Source organism: Pristis pectinata, chromosome 1 (genome assembly GCF_009764475.1).
Source record: "Pristis pectinata isolate sPriPec2 chromosome 1, sPriPec2.1.pri, whole genome shotgun sequence".
In the NCBI taxonomy this organism is placed as follows: domain Eukaryota; kingdom Metazoa; phylum Chordata; class Chondrichthyes; order Rhinopristiformes; family Pristidae; genus Pristis; species Pristis pectinata.
This window is the reverse complement of record NC_067405.1, coordinates 57,799,415-57,821,933: the sequence shown is the minus strand read 5'-3', so window position 1 is coordinate 57,821,933 and position 22,519 is coordinate 57,799,415. Positions and strand designations below refer to the sequence as shown.

Below are 22,519 nucleotides of genomic sequence, written 5' to 3'. Positions count from 1 at the left end.
ATTTATCAGTGAGGTAGCAGTGGATTGGAATGTACAGCAACACTGCTCATGTTCAGGAACATCTAAAGATTCTGGTGTACTCAGGTGTCATTGAATGGTTTGTATGTCCTTTATGCTATTTTCTTCTCATAATTGAAGAGTTTTCAAATGTCCTAGGTCGCATGGAACTGGTGGCAGAGATCTGTGCTAAAGTGATATCAATGGCACATTTGCACCTTTATGCATGTATTTCTCTCATAACCTTATAGCAAGAACAAGAGTGACCAGAGAAAGTTACTATACAGCTGTGGGAAATAGCCAGGAGACGTCGGACATATATACATCTGTCTATTACAATCTGTCTAAAATTAGTCACTGTGATCATGGAATTTACGTATGTGTTTCAACTTCTTAATAATATTAGTATCTCTATAGTTTGTAATATCTATCACCTCATGATTGGGGGTACTCGTGCAGGATACCCTATAGGTTAACCACCAGGTTGGATCGGCGGTAAAGAAAGCAAATGCTATGTTGGCATTCATTTCGCGAGGTATAATGTGTAAAAGTCAGCAAGTGTTGATGAGGCTCTATGGGGCACTGGTGAGGCCTCATTTGGAATACTGTGTGCAGTTTTGGCCCCATATCTTAGGAAGGATGTGCTGATGTTGGAGAGGATTCAGAGGAGATTTACGAGGATGATTCCTGGAACGAAAGGGCTTACTTATGATGAGCGTTTGTTGGCTCTTGGACTGTACTCACTGGAGTACAGAAGAATGAGAGGGGACCTCATAGAAACATTTAGAATGTTGAAAGGACTGGACAGAGTAGATGTGGCTAAGCTGTTTCCCTTGGTGGGTGAGTCCAGGACTAGAGGGCACAATCTTAGAATTAGAGGGTACCGGTTTAAAACAGAGATGAGGGGAAATTTCTTTAGCCAGAGGGTAGTGAAATTATGGAATTCTTTGCCACGTACAGCTGTGGAGGCCCAATCATTGGGGGCGTTTAAGGAGGACATAGGTAGATATCTAATTAGTCAAGGTATCAAGGGATATGGGGATAAGGCCGGAAATTGGGGCTAGATAGGAATAGTTTTAGTTTAGCTCATGGAGCAGACTCGATGGGCCGAATGGCCTACTTCTGCTCCTTTGTCTTGTGATCTTGTGATCTAGAAAATCAGAGAACTTTACTTTGCCAAATGGGAGCCTCTTTGTATCCTTGACTTGTGAACAATATGAAGCAAGTGTCAGGTGTAAAAAAAAAAGCACTTGGATGCAGATCAAACAGTGCATCAGTGTTTTACAGTCTGACTTGCAGTCCTTCCCTTACTTTTCTTTTCCAGTAGCATCTCACCCAAAGCTGGAATATTTCATCAGTTGCCTTTCCCAAGTTCTAACTTTTGTTTTAAGCACATTGTTCACCTATGATTCTTGACTTCCATTCCTCAACTTTCCATTTCTAGGGGCAGGGTATTGACCAGTATCTTCCATTAGCCCGCTGACTCCAACAGCTACCTTCACTGCACTTCCTCTCACCCCGTCCTCTCATTCTCTTCATTCTGTCTTCGCATCTGCTGACCCCTTCCATGCCAATGCTGCACTATGTTGGTTTTTCCTTCATTGGAGCTGATGGGGCTCTCATCCACATCCGTTCTGTTTTCCATATTCCGTTATCTTCCCTTGCCTTCCCAGCAAGTGCTTTCCACTTGTCCTCACCTCTTGCCCAACCAGCTTTCATTTTCAACAAATTACCCTCCAATATTTCCAGCACCTCCAATGTGATGCCAGCACCAAATATTTATTTTCCTTCTGGAGTATGTTTATTACTGCAATGATCGTGGGGTGACATTGGGAGGTCAGGAAAGGGAATGAACTTTCAGAAAACGTAGTTTATACTCAATTCTAATTTTCATCTTTCAATGTCAGAGTGTTTGAAAGCTTTGGGACACATGGAGCTGGCAGCAGAGAGCTATGGTAAAGTGGTGGCAATGGCACCTTTGCACCTGGATGCACGTATTTCTCTCTCAACCTTACAACAACAACTAGGGCGGCCAGAGAAAGCTCTTGAGGCACTGGAATCAATGCACGATGCTGAAACGTTAACACAAGATGCGAATGCAGCTCAGCAGGTACAAAATATAGTAATCAGTTAATTATTGCTACAGAGCATGTGTTTCACTGCATCTGGAAAGCCATATGCACATTGCAAAGTAATGATTTGCTGGCAACATATTGGATGCATTGAAATTACAAATATCTAGTTACCACCGTAGAAATTTGGTTGGTTGTGGAATTGGATTTTTGAGCCAGGGCTTTTACAGATATATCCTCATGCACAGATTACAAATGAAATCTACCACAGTAAATAGGCCTTGCAGCATAAAGCATAAAAGAAAATTTGGCATTCCTTTCATCAGCCTTTCCTAAGTACCTCTGTAAAGGTTTGGGATGGTTGAATAATTTCTTCAAGGATGATGACTGTTCAAGGTGGACTGCACCAACACCCTTACAGTGATGTTAAATGCTGGCCTTGACAGCGATGTCAACATCCTGCAAAATAAATTTTAGAAGTAGACTATTATTCAAGCTAGTGAATGAATCACTCATGACTGAAAGGGTCACATCCAGTTTGCCTGATAATATGTATCACTTAACTAGCAAGACTTCTTTGGTGGGACTAATTAATTAAGTACGACCCGTGGCCAAAGTATAGAAGTCACGGAAGTAGGGAAAGTAACCCTGTCTTGTGAAAGTGATGACTCTTGTGTATGAGTTGCCAATTCATAGATCTGATATACTTTCAAGATTTGGTTTAGCTAATACAAGACATTTGTTTGTGAGTACAACAAACAACTATGTACACAGATGTATTGGTTATTAATTAAGTTGCATCTTGTATAAAAATACAATACTTAACAAAAATGGTAGTTGCAGTCCTTCTAAGCCTTGGAGGCTAATCCTCTGAATCGCTGCAGCACAATCACTTTTCCCTTTGCTGTGTCCTGATGACTGTAGATTTGGTTCCTCCTGGTCATACTTGTTTTCTCTCTCTAGACCCCATACTTGTATGTGCATTTTATCTTTGATCTTACAGGGTAACTAACAGCCTAGGGAGGTACAGTCACCCAGAAGAACAAAAGTTAGTATGTCCAGTAGACAGAGCAGGATGGTAATTGCACATGAAAGGAATACAAAGCTAAATTGCATCTATTTTAATGCAAAGAGTCTAACTAATAAGGTAGATGAATTAATATGTGGGATTACGGTATTGTTGCCTTCACTGAGACATGGTTGAAAGATGGGCAGGACTGGCAACTCTGTATCCTGGGTTACAGAATTTCAGGTGAGTTGGTGGGGAGGTGGGGGGAGGGATGTAAAATGAGGAGGTGGCATTGCACTGTTAATCAAGGAGTGCATTATTTCAGTAGTGGGGGAGGATATCCTAGAAGGCTCCTCCAATGAGGCCATATGGGCAGAGATTAGGAACAAAAAGGGTGTTGTCACTTTGCCTGGAGTGTATTACAGAGAATCTAACAGTCAACAGAAAATAGATGAACAGATGTGTAGGCAAATAGCAGAGAGATGTAATAAAAGTAGGGTTATCATACTGGGGGATTTCAGTTTCCAAAACATTAGCTGGGATCGCCTCACTGTAAAAGGCTCAAAGGAGGCAGAATATTTGAGGTGTGTCCAGAAGAGCTTTCTGACACCGTATGTAGATAGACCAATGAGGGAAGGTGCATTACTGGACCTGTCGTGGCGAATGTAGCTGGTTAGTTGAATGAGTGTCAGTAGGGGTTCATTTTGGGGATAGTGACCATAACTCTAAATATTTCAAAGTGGTTATGGAAAAAGGTAAGGATAGACCAGGAATAAAGGTCTTAACTTTGGGGAAGGCCTATTTCACTAAAATAAGGCAGGACCTGGCAAAGGTAGACTGAGCGCATCTACTTGCAGGTAAGTCTACATCTGCACAGTAGGAAGAATTCATAGGAAAAATAAGAAGAGTTCAGGGCTATCATGTTCCTGTAAGAGTAAAAGCCAAGGGTAACAAGTACAGGGAATCCTGGATGTCAAAGGATATCAAGGGTTGAATAAAGAGAAAAAAGAAACACATAACAGGTATAGAGAACTCAAGAGGGGGGAGGTAGTCAAGACTATAAAAGGTGCAGGGAGATGCTCAAAAAGGAAATTAAACTTAACCTTACACCATTGTTAATATACTGAGTTAATGTATGGTGCGGCTTTACCAACTTTCAAAACATTGTTTCATTACAGCAACAATGTTAAGTCACTGTCACATCGGAAACACTTTAAAATAGGCTTCTGCATTTAAAACATATCATGATTTGTTTAAGCTACTTCTGACTCTTATTGGTTGATCAAAGTGGTATTGATGAAATTCAAAGAAAATATCAAACTACCTGCAGAATGGTTGGGCATGACATAGTACTTCTAACAACAGCTGAAACTAATTCTGTACAATTTATCATTCTCAGTAGAATTTATGGAATATGATAAAAACGTCAGTAGCCATTTGTTGACAGTTTTCTTAAGGAGAAATTGAGTAACTTGTCTATTTTTTCTTTGCTTTAGTGGATTTAATAATTATTTCCTAACATGTAAGTAATCACTTGTCTGACACTCAGGAATTGAAGCTGTTACTTCACCGTTCAACCTTGCTATACTCCCAGAAAAAGTTACCTGATTATGTGGATGCTTTACTTGCCATGCTAGCAATGCTCTTAAAGGTGAGTTGTAATTTAGATTTTGTTTCACAATTTCCCAGTGAAAGTATCATTGCTAACTAAAAGAAAATTGATATACAGTTATATATGCTCATTAGCCCATTTAACATTGCACCTGTTCAATCTCAATGAATTAATTTCATATCTACAGTAATTAATAAAGTGATATTGGAAAATGTTGAGAAGACTAGACTTTAAGAATAAATAGAAAATAAGCAACTTTTGTGCCAGTTTGACACACACAATATTGTAACTGAAAACTGACTGAAGTGTGTGTATTTGTGTTTCCATGTATTTTAATGTAAGCACTTTCCCTCACCTTAGAAGCTTAATTATAACACTTTTTGTTCGTCTGTTGAGTATCTGTAAAGATTAAATTAAAAGAGGGATTAATCAGTACAGAGTAGAATTATTCCTTGTGGGTGAATTAGCAGAACTTAATTTGGGAAGGAATAGAAGTACTACATCTGGCCTCAGAACCCTGAGTCAGAGAAACGAAAACCAGAAATTCTGTACCTGATCACAATTCATTGATACTGGAAATACACTTGTATGGTATCTGCTGAAGTTAGGGTGGAGTTTTGCTGCAGTTTTCCCATCAGTTGTACTTGCTATGAAGGCTGGCACATGATTGGTTGGGTGAGAAATTAAAGAGCACCAGCAGAATAATAAACATTAAAGGCATCAAGAAGGAAAAGCAACAAAGTTGACAGAAAAAGAATTCTGGCAAAGCAGAAATAGGTTCCAGCAACAAGTTCCTTTCAACATAGCACTTATTTTCTATTTAAAATAATAAAGAAGAACTGGAAACCTGCATCTTAATCTTGAGTTGGCTGCGGGAAAAAATTAGAATGGTCTGGGTTGACTTAATGGTTCAAGTTCTTTTTTCACATTTTATTTAAGTGCAAACTAGTTTACAAGATGAAATTGTAAATCAGCAAACATTACCAGATTAATTGCCCGGGATGTAAGAATGATTAAAACTTGAAATTTTCTTGATGTATATTCACAATGGTATTTTGAGAAGGGTATACAGTAAAATTCCATTAATCCAGCATCCTCAGGACTTTGGTCATACCAGACTGCAGATTTTCTGGACTATTGGATATTACTCCCATTAATACCCCAATACACTAGATTAGTAATATAGTAATAAGTAAGTCAACAGAAACATTGAATGTCGATAACGTTGTCTGACAAAATAAAGGAATAAAATTAATGTGCAGAATTCAGTTAACACAATTGCTGAAGTATATTGTGTTGAAATGAACAATAACTGTTCCATTTGGCTCCCGGAAAGTGCAGCATATAATAATGCCTCTGAATATTTTTCCTTTGCAATTAACATTTAATGTTTCACTGTGAAAGAAAACACCTAAAGCTGACAGAATTAAAAAGCTGCCAATTCTTGTCATGTTTATTTTAAGATATTGGCACAAGACTCTGCCTTGAAAGAAGTTTCGTTGGGATGTAGTTAAACTATGTTCCCTTTGAGATTTAGCTGTTATTTAGTTATCTTTGATAAAAATGATTTACTGAACAATATGGTTTTTTTTAAAAGTACACATGATATTGAATTTGACTGTAGGTTGCAATGAGCAGGGCTCAAGTTTCTTTGGTTTCAAGGTCCAAAAATGGGGAAAAACATCTGTATCTTGTCATGGACTCGAGAGATAAAGTTAGTGACATTGATGATCAGGAAGCTGCGTATTTGGATGTGAAAGGTAAGGAATGCACATGTGATCATGTAAAGCTTTAATTGAAAACTACTCATTGCAGATAAATGGGTCTGGTTCAAATCTACAGTAAGTTTGATCATTAAGCTGATATAATTAATTATAGGTATTGCTTAGTCATTGCTACAAAATGAGCAAATGTCCAATTATATATGTTTGACCATGACAGAATTTCATTCCACTGCAATACTCCACATGAAATTTCTATAATTTTTAGTGTAACATTCAGAGTTTCTTGGTGATTATGTCACTTGAGTTGATAGAAAGTAATTTCATTGTGGTGTTGTATTCTGTGGACTTTAATAGTGTCTGATCTTGACTCAATTAAAAATTTTAAAGTTGTAAACTGAGAGCTGTTGCAGAATCCTACATGTACAGCCAGCTACACAGACAGACTAAGAATAGGCACAGCAATTTGAGCACCTTCACTCTGTCCGCCGCAACAGCCAGGACCTCCCGGTGCCTACCCACCTCAATTCCGCATCCCACTCCCATACTGACATGTCTATCCATGGCCGCCTCTACTGCCACGTTGAGGCCAGATGCAGATTGGAGAAACAGCACCTCATATTCTACCTTGGGAGTCTCCAACCTGATTGCCTCAACATTGATTTCTCTGGAAACCGCACCCCTTTTTCTCCCCCCTGACTCCTTTGTCTTCCCTTATTCCTGTGGCTCCTTTCCCCTGCTTTGATGGCCTGCCCATCTCTTCTCCTTCCCTCCCCCATCCTTCATTCCATGGTCCACTGCCCTTTCCTATTGGATTTCTCCTTCTTCAGCCCTTTGCCTCTTCTACCTATCACCTCTCAGCTGATTACATCTTCCCCCACCCACCTACCTTCCCCCTCTCACCTGGACTCGCCTATCACCTGAACTCACCTATCATGTGCTCCTCCCCCTCCCCCCACCTTCTTATTCTGGCTTCTGCCCTCTTACTTTCCAGTCCCGATGAAGGGTCTCAGCCCGAATCGTCAATTCTTTATTTCCCTCCATAGGTGCTGCCTGACCTGCTGAGTTCCTCCAGCACTTTTTGTGTATTGCTCCAGATTCCAGCATCTGCAGAATTTCTTGTGTCTCTGCACTGCAAATAACTATTTGATTGTTTATTTCTGCCACTGTCCTGCTCCGTATCATAGAGTCTTCTAGGATATTACTTGGCCTCATGAGAATTCAGTCCTCATTCAGATTATTTATTTAATTGATTGCTCTGCACAAATTTTAATGATTGCAGTAAAAACAAGATCTACAGATACATTAAAGGTATTATTCTATGCATTAACTTCTCCCAGATGGCACATTATAACAAAAACATTATTGATGTTCTTGATACCATGAAAATTATGAAGGTCACTGGTAACATAAGAATATAGTAATGTAGGGAGATTGAGATCATGGCTGATCTGTGACTAAACCCCATATACCTATCATTGCTCAATATTTTTTGATATCTTCGATCTATCATTCTCAGGTTTAGAGTTAACAACCATGCTTGCAGAGAATTCAATACCTACCACCTTTTTATATAGACTGTTATATAGAAGTGTTTCCCAACTTCAGTCCTGAAAGGCCTGTCTTTGGCTTTTGCACTATGCTCCAATGAGTGGAGGTAATTCTTTCTAAGCACTCTCAGTTTCCCTCAATATTTTGAAAATTTAAATCTAATCACCTTTTAACTTTCTAAATTCTAGGGAATACTATTGTAGTTGGAATCCAGGTATTATTCTGATAAATCTGCACTGGACTCCTTTCAAGGCTGACATTCCTCCTAGTACCACACCCAGAACTGCAGATACTTGGTATTGAACCAGAGCTTTGTATATTGTATCCAGAAGGACAGCATGCCATATATCTCAATTATTTTCTTTACCTGAAAATTGCAGTTTGATAATCAGTGATTATGGACTGTTAAGTTTCTTTGGACCTCTGCAGTTTTTTGCCTTTCAATAGTCAGAGCATCCTCCATTGTATTTTTAGGTCCAAAATGGAAGACCTCATATTTGCTAACATTAGAATCTATTTGCTACAGTTTTCCTCATTTGTTCTATTCACGTCTAGTTGTAATTTAATGCTTCCATCTACACTGCTTACAATGCCATATATCTTTGTGCCATTAGCAAATTTGGATATATAGCTCTATCCCAGCATATTTATAAAAGTCCTTTATAAATAAAATAAATACCAATAACCCCTACATAGGATCCTGTGGGACACCTTTAGTCATATCCTGTCAGTTTAGGTCACTGCCCATTATCTCTAGTCATTGTCGTCCTGTCACTCAGACTATTTTCTAATTATATCAGTGATTTGCCTCCCATTCACTTCTATTTCAACTAACAGCCTGTTACGAGGCATTTTACCAAATGCTTTTCACGAATTCCTATTAATAACATCTATGGACATTCCCCCATCCACATCCTCAGTCATCTCCTGAAAAGGTACCAATAGGTCGCTCAGGCATGACCAGTCTTTTCCACAGTGAATTTCTTTGATCACCTGAACAGTTTCAAGTTGCTAAGTCATGGACTCCAGTAATTTACTGTCAACTGTCTGGTGAAATCAGTGAATCTAAAGGGAGCATGGAAAACAGCCTGGTGAGTTTCAGCTTGTAAGTTTCAACATGTCAAACAAGCAGAAACACACAGACTACAGCCCACGCTCCGGCCCCTGTCTCTGGTTGCACACACAGCCCACACTCTGTATATCGGCTCTGGCCATAGACCTGGCCTGCACTCCAGACCCCTGGTGCTCCTGACCCCAATCCCAACCCCAACCCCAGCACTGTATACGCAGCCAACCCTCACTTCCAGTAATACAAGGCCAATTCCACAAATATTAGCATCCGTGGGTAACAAGGACTTAGCGTGCTTATGAGAGACCAATGCTGAACCTGTAATATGTATATTTGGGTAATCCATTTATCCATCACAGTTCGATATAAAAAGAGATTTCCAACAGATAATGTTCAGATTCTTGCTCTCAGTGTAACTGGAGTTAACCTTCTTGATTCCAAGTGCTTTAAGCCACTCATATTAGTTGTCTGAACAACTAATAAAATCTGAACTTGGGAAGGTAAGTGAAATTTGAACTTTTATGATTTGTGGAAGCTCAGAAGAAAGTGACAGGTGTCAGATGTCCAGATGACTGAAGGAGTTGGGTGAGTCTGCAGGTTATGATAGCTTCAGCATGTCCTTGGCCTGTTTAAAGAGTCACGTAAACACATCTTCTGGAGCTGCTTTCAGTGCTACTTTCCCACCAAGGAAGGAAAGATGCCTTTAAAGTTTCCTTGGCAGAAACAAAATTTGCTCTTGCATTCCTTTTACTGTTTTCAAAGTGCTTTGTCTGTTGTTTTCAGATGTCTCTCTGGAACACAAATGATTGTTCTCTATAGTTGAGGATATTATTGGCCTGGAAGAAAGGGGGATCCCACTGCAATGAAATGGCAATATTTTTAAATGTCACATTCATCAGTGGGGTATCATTTTGTTCTGCCCCAAAAAGAGTACTTTGATCAACAGTAACCATCTATTTTCTTTCCCCCGAAGTGCAATGGGTACTTTGCTTTTGTGGCTCCATCATAATTCTGTGTAACATCAGAAGGTGGTCATATTGCAGCTTAATAGAGTGCATGCAGAGTGGAAATGGGTGACTGCCAGATAGACACAAACAAGCAGGCAGATAGTTCAGGGGACCTCTGAGGGCATCTTACTTTCTAACCAGTATTCAGTTCTGAGTACTGATGGGGTAGTCTGTGGGGAATGTACTATGAGCCAAGATTAAAGCAATGTGGTGACTCAACTGTACAGGGAGAAGATCACAAGAAACCCCTGTAGTTTCTGTGGTTGCAGAAGTGATTCCTGGATGGTATGTTGTCTCCCTCATGCCAGAGTAAAGGATATTACTGTACTCACCTGTAAACCACCTTTTTCTCAATTCACAAAAGCAGTGACTAAAGTACTTTTGTATCCTTTTCAAAACAGGAAAAACCAGTGTTCTGAATAAAGATGACTGGTGGAATTTATTGTTAAAAGCCATTTACACCTTGTGTGACCTCAGACGTTTCAAAGAAGCTGAACTCTTGGTTGATTCTTCCTTGGAGTATTATTCATTTTATGATGATAGGCAGAAACGGAAAGAGTTGGAATACTTTGGCTTGTCAGCTGCTGTTCTGGACAACAACTTCAGGAAAGCATACAATTATATCAGGTACTGCGGATCTATCCACTCAATGACAAAAACTGGTTAATTTTAATGTGGGAAAAAAAACATTATTTATATCGAAAATTATTTATCATTGTGAATTTCTAAATAATAGCTGTATTTTGGAGGTGGTAGTACAAGGTAATACTGTCAGATAAAAAGAAAGCAAAATCTATTACTTAAATATAATCTTTCATGGTCAGGATATTTCAAAATGCTTTACAACAAAAGAAGTAGTTTTGAATTGTAGTCACTGTTGTCATGAAGGAAAAGTAGCAACCAGTTTGCACACGTGAAGCCCTATAAAATGCAATGTAATGATGTCTCAGTTTATTGTTGGTCATTTGAGAGATAGACATTGTTCAAATGTTGTCTCCTTTGTGCTGGGGTTCAAGATGTCACAGAGCAACTGCATAAAATTCTGCAGGAGGAGAGTGAACAGCCTGCCTCCTTTGAGTTTTGTGGAGAGCATGTTTCAGAAGGTGGTCACCTTGCGGCTGAATAAAGTGCATGCAGAGAGGAAATGGGTGACTGCCAGACAGACAAAAACGAACAGGCAGATAGTTCAGGAGACCTTCAAGGGCATCTTACTTTTCTAACCAGTATTCAGTTTTGATTACTGATGGGGTAGTCTGTGGGGAGTGGACCATGAACCAAGATTGGAGCAATGTGGTGACTCTCGCAGTGAGAAGATCACAAGAAACCCCTATAGTTTCTGTGGTTGCAGAAGTGATTCCCAAATGGTCTGTTCTTAAATTTAAAAAAAAATTTTATTTACAGCGTGGTAACAGGCCCTTCCGGCCCATCGAGTCCGCGCCGCCCATTTTAAACCCAATTAACCTACCTGTACGTCTTTGCAATGTGGGAGGAAACTGGAGCACCTGGACGAAACCCACGCAGACACGGGAGAACGTACAAACTCCTTACAGACAGCGACGGGAATCGAACCCCGATTGCTGGCGCTGTAATAGCGTCGCGCTAAGCGCTACGCTACTGTGCCACCCTCATGGCGCCGTTGTCGCCCTCATGCCAGAGCTGAGGATGTCACTGTGTGGCCAAGGAAAATTCTGGAGTGGGAGGATAAATGGGCAGAAGTATGTACTGTTTCAGTACCAATGAAGGTAGTCGAAAAGGGATAGGTCCTATTGCAAGGTTTTAAGGAGTTGATAAAGAGATTAAGAATCAAGACCTCAAAAGTGGCACACTGCAGATTAGCCTGTGTCATACACCAATAATTATAAAAATTGAATCTAGCATCTTGCCAACAATACATGTTAAACCAAATGGCCTATGGTTTCCCACCTTTTTTTTCCTCCCTTCTTGAAGAAGGAGGTTACATTTGCTGTTTTCCAGTCCACCACTACCCTCCCAGAATACAGTGAGTTTTGAAGAGCTTCAACCATTGGGTCCACTTTGTCACTTCCTTTAAAGCCATTGGATACAAGCCATTGGGTCCTGGTGAATAGTCTGCCTTTAGTCCCATGAGTTTTTCTAATACTGTGGCCCTTATGGTTGGGATTTTTACAAGCTCTTCCATGTTATTTGACACTTTCCTATTTGTTATCATCAGGATATTTGCAGGGCAGCTTTACTTAAAGTGAATAAATCACTTAGTCCAGATGAGCCATATCCTAAGATGCAGAGGCCCTGGCCACAGTCTTCCAAACATCATTCGATTTAGGGATAGTGCCTGAGGACTGGAAAAATATATGTTACATCCTTGTTCAAAAATGGGTGTAGGGATAAACCCACTAACTGGACAAGTCAATTTAACTTCAGTGATGGGGATAGTTCTAGAAATAATAATTGGACAGAATTAGTAGTCACTGGGAGAAGAAGGCAGCTCGGTGGTGTAGCTAGTAGAGCTGCTGCCTCACAGCTCCAGCGATCTGGGTATAATCCTGACCTCTTGTGCTGTCTGTATGGAATTTGCATGTTGTTCTTGTGACTGTGTAGGTTTCCTCTGTGTGCTCTGGTTTCGTCCCATTCCCAAAAATATGCTGGTTGCTAGGTTAATTGACAACTGAAAATTGTCCGTCATGGATGGTAGAATCTGGAGGGGGAATTGATGAGAAAGTGGTGAGAATAAAATGGTACGAAGGTAGGATTAGTGTAAATGAATGCTTGATGGTCAGCACATACTCGGTGGGTCGAAGGGCCTGTGTCTGTGCTGTATCACTTCATGACTCTATGACTCTACTCTTAAGTGTGGATTGATTAGAGAAAAGCAACATGAATTTGTTGAAGGCAAATCGTGCCTAACTATTTTGATAGTTGATGATGGAAATGTGGTTGCTGTGCTACATTTCCAAAAGGCATTTAACACTGTGAGTAGTTAGGGCCTGGAATGCCCTGTCAGGTATAGTAGTGGATGCAAATTCAATTGTAGCATTCAAAAGGAAACTGGATAAATAAATGGAAGGAAGGAATTGGAAGGACACTGGGGAGAGGCGAGGGAGTGGGACCAGCTAGATTGCTCCACATAGAGCCAGTGCAAATTCTATGGCCTGATTGGCCTCCTTCCATGTTGTAACCATTCTGTGAAAGAGTATCATGGTTCTTTAACATCAACACTTGAGGGTAAATGCAACCTTGATTAAACACCTCATTTGAAAGATGGCACCTCTGGCATCTCCATCTGTAGTGAAGTGTCACTGTAGATATTTGTGCTGAGTCTTTGGAGTGGGATTTGCCTCGTGAATCAGAAAGTTTTGGATTCAGAAGTACTACCTCTGACGTGCAACATACTTGTGGTTTCTTTTAATGCAGCTGTATGAATAGCGTTAGGAAGTATATCGCTATTCCAGAATATTCCCTTGTGAACTGCTGATTTGTGTTTTCCTTCCCATTTTTTGTCTCATGCTTTGCATGTTCTGACTTGATTGAAGGAGGTTGAAACTTGATTGATGAAGAAAATATTAAAATAAATCTAAGCTGTAGAATGAGTTATATCCACTAGAGGGCTAACATGCATAGCTACCATTGGAGAGGATGTACTGTTTAAAATCTAGGCAGTCTGCAGATTCTTTTGCAGGCAGACATGGAAATCCCAGACTTACTGAATAATATTTTGTGCCGAATGTGCCAAGATGCTCTGCTGCTGGACTGCCAATGCAGTGGAATGGCAGAGCTCAATTTTGTTGATATTCCCAGCATTCACATTGAAAATTTGGGTTGCTGATCCCGCACTAGCTTAGAAATGGGGCAGGGTTTGCGATCTGACTGATTTCAGCGGTGCTGTGGGAGAGAAGGTGAAGGTCATTTTTTTTTTAAATCATTCAATTTTTGTTTTAATGCTTTTAATTAATTTCAACTTTATAAATTTTCTTAACTTATTAAAACATTTAAATCAGCTAGAAAAATGGTATAATTATTAATTTCATTGTTATTTGTTTCTGAATGCCTGATGGCTTTGGAACCCTGCAAAGCTTAGTTGGGACTTTTCTGTCTGTACAAGCTCTCAGGGAGGTTTTGGGGGTGGGATTTCAGCGCACCACCGGTGACTTTGCGGCTGGAGTCTTTTACACTTAGGGCCAGGAAGTAGGCCCTCTTTCTGTGGACCAGGTAAATTCAGGTATTGATTGACCACAGTAGTCATTCTAGGTTGTGGGCCTGTGCTGGCTGGATCTGGCCAACTGTCTTTGTAGTTTGCAGTGGGCCGATTTCTATGCATCTTAGTCTCTCAATCTTGTGAATACATACATTATTTGGTATTAGATACAACGAACAAATTGCTAGTAGTTTTACATTATTGTGTGAAAAAAAACTTTATGAAAAGCTTAAATGTATGTATGTAAATTTTGCCTTGGGCCAAAATTTAATATGTAAGTTTTTTTTGTTAAACTAATAACGTGGAACCAAACGATAACAGGGTTCTCAATTACCAAACCTTTACATTACAATTAACACTGATGTGTTTGCATTTTGGCCAAGTTGTGCATTCTGATCGATGTACTTATGGTGTGGGAGAATATTTTTTTCCAAACAATTCTGCTCTACTGTCTACAATTACAGTTTCTTTTTATTACAATTCACCTCAGTTCGTAGTGTAACAATCTGAAGCATCTGCAATCGTCGGAGTAATTTGATAAAAATCAACTGAGAAGTTTTCCAAGATGTATATTCCTCATTTTATTAATTTCTAATGTAGTTCCTGTAAGTAAAAACCTGTCCAGAGTACAAACGGATATTTGAGTACCAAATAATGTGTGGTTTCTTTGTTTCACCTAAATATTGTCCTATTTATGAACTCGGAGTGCAACTTAATCAATAAGCTGCTCAAGGATTATGATCTAGGGAAAGAATAACCTGAAATAATCATTCTTTTATGTGGTACAAGCTTAATGGTTATTTTGTTTGAAATATGCAATAATGAACTTTATTAATTAGATGTGACTTTGATGTGACTTGACTTCATTAATTCTGACTTTGGTCAAAACTGAAATATAAACATGAAGGGAACCAGGTGTGGTCTTGAACCTACACAATTGTCTTCAGTGATTTCAAATTATTGTTCGAATGTTTAACAAGCTCAAATGCCTGATCTCACCAATAGCCAAATTCTGACTGGTTTTCCTTTAGAGCATGTTGACTTCTAAAGGCAGCAATTGAACAGTTTGTAAGGAGCATTAACTCTTCTGATAGTGAATCAGAATCAGGTTTATTATCACTGACATAATCAATCCCGGATGGTATGTTGCCTTCCAGGTGCCAGGGTCAGAGACGTCTCAGATTGAGTCCATAGCATTCTTAAGGGGGAGGGTGAGCAGCCAGAAGTCGTGGTACACATTGGTACCAATGACAGAGATAGGAAAACGGATGAGGTCCAGAAGAGGGAATAAAGGGAGTTGGGAAGGAAGCTAAAAAGCAGGACCTCAAGGATGATAATTTCTGGATTGCTGCCTGTGCCATGCGCCAGTGAGGATAAGAATAGGAAGATACAGCAGACAAATGCATGGCTGAAGAGTTGGTGCAGGGTTTCAGATTTGTGGATCACTGGGATATCTTCTAGGGAAGCTATGACCTGTACAAAAGGGACGGGTTACACCTAAATTCGAGAGGGACCAATGTCCTTGCAGGCAGGTTTGCTCAAGCTGTTGGGGAGGGTTTAAACTAGGTTGGCAGGGGGATGGGAACCAGAGGGTTAGGTCAGACGATGGAGCAGTTGGTATGAAGGTAGATGCATTGTGCTGAGAAACTGAGGAAGGATAGGCAATGGATAGGATATAAACACAGTCAGTTGGATGGATTGAAATGTGTTTAATGCAAGAAGTTTTAAGAATAAGGGTAATGAACTTCGAGCATGGATCAGTACGTGGAATTACAGTGTTGTGGCCAAGACAGTGTGGGTGGAAGTCAAAAACAGGAAGGGAACGATCACTCTACTGGGAGTATTCTATAGGCCTTCCAACAGCCATCGGGACACTGAGGAGCAGATAAGTAGGCAGGTTTTGGAAAGGTGCAAAAATAACAGGGTTGTTGTCATGGGTGACTTCTTCAACTTCCCTAATATTGATTGGCACCTCCTTAGTGCAAAAGGTTTAGATGGGGCAGAATTTGTTCGGTGTGTCCAGGAAGGATTCCTAATACAGAATGTGGACAGGCCGAGTAGCAGAGAGGCCATACTGGATCTAGTACTAGACAATGAACCTGGTCAGATGACAGACCTCACAGTGGGCAAGCATTTTGGAGATAGTGACCACAACTCCCTGACCTTTAGCATAGCCATGGACAGGGATAGGAGCAGACGATACAGGGAAGTTTTTAATTGGGGGAGGGCTAATTGCGATGGTATAAGGCAGGAATTTGGGAGCATAAACTGGGAACACATGTTCTCAGGGAAATACACAGAAGAAGTGTGGAGGCTGTTTAAAGAACACTTGCATGGGGCTCTGGATAGGTTTGTCCCACTGAGACAGGGAAAGGATGGTAGGGTAAAGGAACCAAGAGATGTACCTGGTTGACAAGAGGTGAAACATTTAGTCAAGAGGAAGAAGGAAACTTATTTAAGGTTTAGGAAGCAAAAATCAGGCAGGGCTCTTAAGAATTATAGGGTAGCCAGGAAGGATCTTAAGAAGGAACTTAGGAGAGTTAGAAGGGGACATGAGAAGGCCTTGGGGAGTGGAATGAAGGAACACCCCAAGGCAATCTACATGTATGTGAAGAACAGGAGGATGACTAGACTGAGGGTAGGATTGCTCAAGGATAAAGGGGGAAACATGTGCCTGGAGGTGGAGGATGTAGGGGAGATCCTTATTCAATATTATGCTTCAGTGTTCACCAGGGAGGGGGAGAGGGACTTTGACGAATGTGAGGTCAGTGTAGAACAGCCTAATGTGCTGGAGCATGTTCAGGTTAAGAAAGAGGTCGTGTTGGAGCTTCTGAAAAACATTAGGATAGTTATGTCCCTGGGACTGGATGGGATATACCCCAGATTAAAACGGGAGGCGAGGGAAGAGATTGCTGGGGCATTGACAATGATATTTGCATCCTCCCTGGCCACAGGAGTGATACCAGAGGATTGGAGGATGGCAAATGTTGTTCACTTGTTCAAAAAAGGTAATAGGGATAATCCTGGGAATTATAGACCAGTGAGTCTTATGTCAGTGATGGACAAGCTATTGGAGAGGATTCTTAGGGACAGGATTTACGAGCATTTGGGGAAGCATAGTTTTATTAGGGACAGTCAGCATGGCTTTGTGAGTGGCAGGTCATGCCTCACGAGCCAAATTTAGTTTGTCAAGGAGGTGACAAAAATAGATGAAGGTAGAGCAGTGGATGTGGTGTATATGGACTTCAGTAAGGAGTTTGACAAGGTTCCCCATGGTAGGCTCATCCAGAAAGTCATAAGGCATGGGATCCATGGAGACTTGGCTGCATGGATTCAGAATTGGCTTATCCACAGAAGGCAGAGGGTGGTAGGAGATGGAGAGTATTCTGCTTGGAGGTTAGTGACTAGTGATGTTCCGCAGGGATCTGTTATGGGACTCCTGCTCTTTGTGATTTTTTTTCATATATATATATAAATGACTTGGATGAGGAAGTGGAGGGATGGGTTAGTAAGTTTGCAGATGACACAAAGGTTGGAGGCATTGTGGAGGATTACAATGGGATATAGACAAGATGCAGAGTTGGGCAGAGAAGTGGCAGATGGAGTTCAATCTGGAAGAGTGTGAAGTGATAAACTTGAAGGTGGAGTACAAGGTTAATGGCAGGATTCTTTGCAGCTTGGAGGAACAGAGGGACCTTGGGGTCCAAGTCCATAGATCCCTCAATGTTGCTGTGCAAGTGAATAGGGTGGTTAAGAAGGTGTATGGTGTGCTGGCCTTCATTAGTTGGGATATTGAGTTCAAGAGCCGTGAGGTAATGTTGCAGCTATGTAAAACTCTGGTTAGACCACACTTCGAGTATTATGTTCAGTTCTAGTCACCTCATTATAAGAAGGATGTGGAAGCTTTAGAGAGGGCGCAGAGGAGATTTACCAGGATGCTACCTGGATTAGAGAACATGTCTTGTGAGGAAAGGTTGAGCGAGCTTGGGCTTTTCTCTTTGGGGTGATGCAGGATGAGAGGCAACTTGATAGAGGTGTATAAGATTATGAGGAGCAAAGATAGAGTGGACAGCCAGCACCTTTTCCCCAGGGCAGCAATGGCCAATACCAGAGGACATCAGTTTAAGGTCAGAGGAGGAATGCTTAGGGGAGATGTCAGAGGTAGGGTTTTTTTTTTACAGAGAGTGGTGGGTGCCTGGAATGCACTACTGGGGGTGGTGGTAGAGGCTAATGCAACAGGGAAATTTAAAAGATACTTAGGCACATGAAAGAAAGTAAAATGGAGGGTTATGGGCTGTGTAGGAGGGAAGGGTTAGATAGATCAGGGAGTGTTTATGGTGTTTATGTAGGTTAGCACAACATAATGGGCCGAAGGGCCTGTACTCTACTGTACTGTTCTATGTTCTATATGATGTGAAATTCGTTATTTTGCGGCAGCAGTAAAAATGCCATAAAAGCAGTAATAGACATAAAAATGACTATAAGTTACAAAATAAATAAATACTGCAAAAAAGGAATAATGAAGTAGTGTTCTTGGGTTCATGGACTGTTGGTGGTGTGCTAATTATCAATATTTGATGAGAGCTACATTTGAAGTTTTGTAACAATTCCTCGTTGGTATCATTCTGTTTGAGTCTATACTTTGCCTTAATTTATTTGGTTCATGGTCCTGGCTCTCTTTGCGGTAAAATTGATGATTTAAGTCCTTGGATTGTTTGACAAAATGAAACCTTGAGAAAATATTTCCTTTAAAAAGTAAATATTATTTGTATGACTTCCCAGAAGAATTGTCATGATATTTGTCCCTAAACGTTCAGGGTCATGGTGATGGAAAATGTGAATAGACCTCAGCTGTGGAATATCTTTAACCAAGTTACCATGCATTCTCAAGACTTGAGGCACCATCGTTTTTGTCTGCGCTTGATGCTGAAACACCCAGACAATCATGCCCTCTGTGTGCTTAATGGACATAATGCTTTTGTTGCTGGAAGCTTCAAGCATGCTTTAGGTAAGGATGAGTGATCATTTTATAATATGTAATGCCAGTGTTATTTGCTAATTTAAAAAAAAGAATCTGCTCACCCTGAAATGTTAACTGTTTTTCACAGATGCTGCCTGATCTCCTGAGTTTTTGCAGCATTTTTGTTTTTTTTTTCATTTCTGACTAGGTAACATCGTTTTACTTGCACCTCGGTTGGCAATTTAGCACTTTAGTTTTATGTCTTGAAGCTCTAGGCTGTTAATGAAGGAATCAGAATCAGATTGATTATCACTGACATATGACGTGAAATTTGTTGTTTTGCGGCAGCAGTACAGTGCAAGGACATAAAGATTTATAAATTACAAAATAAATAGTGCAAAAAAGAAGGAATAATGAGGTAGTGTTCTTGGATCATTCAGGAATCTGATGTTGGAGGGGTAGAAGCTGCTTCTGAATTGTTGAATTTGGGTCTTTGATTCAGGATACTGAAAATAAATTTTAAGCTGAAAACCAACTCTTGTCTGCTTCTGAAAAATCAGGGTATGATACATGGGTTTGATCAGCATATGCAAGAATGAAGTGAGGACTAATTATGTTTGTGCACACTGGTCTGATTACTTCCTGATCTTTATCACCATTTCACTTGGTATTGGTATTGGTTTATTATTGTCACTTGTACCAAGGTACAGTGAAAAGCTTGTCCTACATACCGATTGTACAGGTCAATTCATTACATTCCTTACATTGAGTTAGTACAGAGTGCATTGATGTGGTACAGGTAAAGAGAACAATAACAGTACAGAGTAAAGTGTCACAGCTACAGAGGAAGTGCAGTGCAATAAGGTGCAAGGTCACAGCAAGGTAGATTGTGAGGTCATAGTCCACCTCATTGTATAAGGGAACTGTTCAATAGTCTTATCACAGTGGGGTAGAAGCTGTCCTTAAGTCTGGTGGTACGTTCCCTCAGGCTCCTGTATCTTCTACCCGATGGAAGAGGAGAGAAGAGAGAATGTCCCGGGTGGGGGGGGGGTCTTTGATTATGCTGGCTGCTACACCAAGACAACGAGAGGTAAAGACAGAGTCCAAGGAGGGGAGGCTGGTGTCCGTGATGTCCTGGGCTGTGTCCACAACTCTCTGCAGCTTCTTGCGGTCTTGGGCAGAGCAGTTGCCGTACCAAGCCGTGATACATCCAGATAGGATGCTTTCTATGGTGCATCGGTAAAAGTTGGTGAGAGTCAAAGGGGACAAACCAAATTTCTTTAGCCTCCTGAGGAAGTAGAGGCGCTGGTGAGCTTTCTTGGCTGTGGCATCTACGTGATTTGACCAGGACAGGCTGTTGGTGATGTTCACTCCCAGGAACTTGAAGCTGTCAACCCTCTCGACCTCAGCACCGTTGATGTAGACAGGTGTATGTATGCCACCCCCTTTCCTGAAGTCAATGACCAGCTCTTTAGTTTTGTTGACATTGAGGGAAAGGTTGTTGTCATGACACCATTCCACTAAGCTCTCTATCTCCTTCCTGTACTCCGACTCATCGCTGTTTGAGGTGTGGCCTACAACGGTGGTATCGTCTGCAAACCTGTAGATGGAGTTAGAGCAGAATCTGGCCACACAGTTGTGAATGTATAGGGAGAAGAGTAGAGGGCTGAGGACGCAGCCTTGTGGGGCACCAGTGTTGAAGACTCTGTTTGGGCTTGAATAGCCATATAAAACAACTCCCTAGAATTAAATATAAAAATTGGTACATGGGTCACTTTCACCATATTTTAAGGAAAGCTAAGCACTTCCTCAGGCGTTTCTGATAAAAATATTCAGTCAGTTGTCACTTTGTCCTATCTATGGATGCTGCTCTAAGAAATTTTCTCATTTTAAGTTGCACAGTGTGAAAGGTCAAGTCATTTAGTTATCTGTATCACCATTTGGTACTAATGTGCCTGTAATCCTTTGATGGACGAGCCAGCATAGCTATCGTAACATTTCAGCCTCCCTGCTTGACTGGAGATGAAGTTTAAAAAAAAGACTTTTTTAATTACATCTTTTAATCGTTATGATATTTTGCTTTTCTTCACCTGCTTTATATTTCCTATCACTTCCAGTGTCCCTCCATTTCCCCACATTCTACCCTTTATGATAGCTGCCTATGGCACCTCCATTCCAACAGAAGCTTATGAGGTGTAAGAATTAATTTACTTCCTCCTTTTTGTCCCTGTTGCCTGCATCTTGTTCCTTTATCCTTGGCTGCCATAATAAAATTTTAATGCCTACCACTTTTAATTCCCACAGAGTTATTCTTCCTGTCTTAATAACCAATCACTTACAGTGCCACTGCAAATAAGTAACAAGTCCTAATATACCTACCTAATCTCTTGGAATCTGCTTGGTGATATTTGCAACATCTAAGTACATTTAGTCTTAATTACTCATGAGAGGCAGGGACATAGACTTCCTTTGATACCAAAGATCATGGAAACCACTAAGGCTGAGTGTCACTGACACTAAGGCTAAGTGTAAATGACACTAAGGCTGCAGTGGTATACAGTGGTCAACCCAGCCATGGATATAACAACTTTTACTTAACTTTCAGCTTGTCAAACATTTCGGTGACAAAACTACCCATGTTCTGGGCCTGTGATGTTCCCTACCTCGACCCTCAATCCAGCTCAACCAATGGCCCATACTGGGGGACCCTGGCTCCAGTGTTCCTGGCCCCAACCTTAATCTCACCCCTGGCTCTGTCTGCACAACAACTAATTTCACTACTTGCCAGCACAAGACATTACATATAACCCATGTTAAGGCAAGCAGAGCTTACTGGTCAAAAATAACCGCAGGTGCTGGAAATCTAAAATAAAAACAGAAAACATTGGAAGTATTCAGCAGGTCAGGCCTCGTCTGTGGGAAGAGAAACAGAGTTACATTTCAGGTTGAAGACTCTTTGTCAGAACTGGGAAGGACATAAAAAAAGCTTGTGAAGCTGCAGGGAGGGTGGGGAAGAGGGTATGTCACTGATAAGGTAAAGAAAGAGGGTAAAAAGAAAAAAAAATGTGAGTGGCTGAGGGGAAACAAACAAGCTGAACCAATATCACAAATGGGCAACTGATACAGACAGAGAAATCAAGTAGAGAACGTGCCCTGCCTGACCTGCCGGCACGTCTTCCTGCTCTGCAGTTCCCAACTCCTACATTCTTTTGCCTAGGGTTCTTTTGTCTATGTTCTGACCCCTTAACTGCTCCTGTTCACGGTGAACCTTGTTTATAGCTTACCCCCATGGTCATTCCAGTTTTATTCTATCAGAACACTCTCTCTACAGTTTGACAAGCCTCTTTTGT

At 40.8% G+C, this 22,519-nt stretch overlaps 1 protein-coding gene across 2 annotated transcripts in view; it reads left to right on the top strand.

Moving 5' to 3' along the window:
• gtf3c3 (general transcription factor IIIC, polypeptide 3) overlaps positions 1-22,519 on the top strand; it is a 51,373-nt gene that overhangs the window by 20,519 nt on the left and 8,335 nt on the right. For both annotated transcript variants that reach the window (XM_052018608.1, XM_052018615.1), the window contains exons 11-15: positions 1,905-2,107; positions 4,628-4,729; positions 6,315-6,450; positions 10,440-10,665; positions 19,027-19,217. In XM_052018608.1, coding sequence (XP_051874568.1) covers positions 1,905-2,107; positions 4,628-4,729; positions 6,315-6,450; positions 10,440-10,665; positions 19,027-19,217 — 858 coding nt within the window. The remainder of the gene's footprint in view (positions 1-1,904; positions 2,108-4,627; positions 4,730-6,314; positions 6,451-10,439; positions 10,666-19,026; positions 19,218-22,519) is intronic.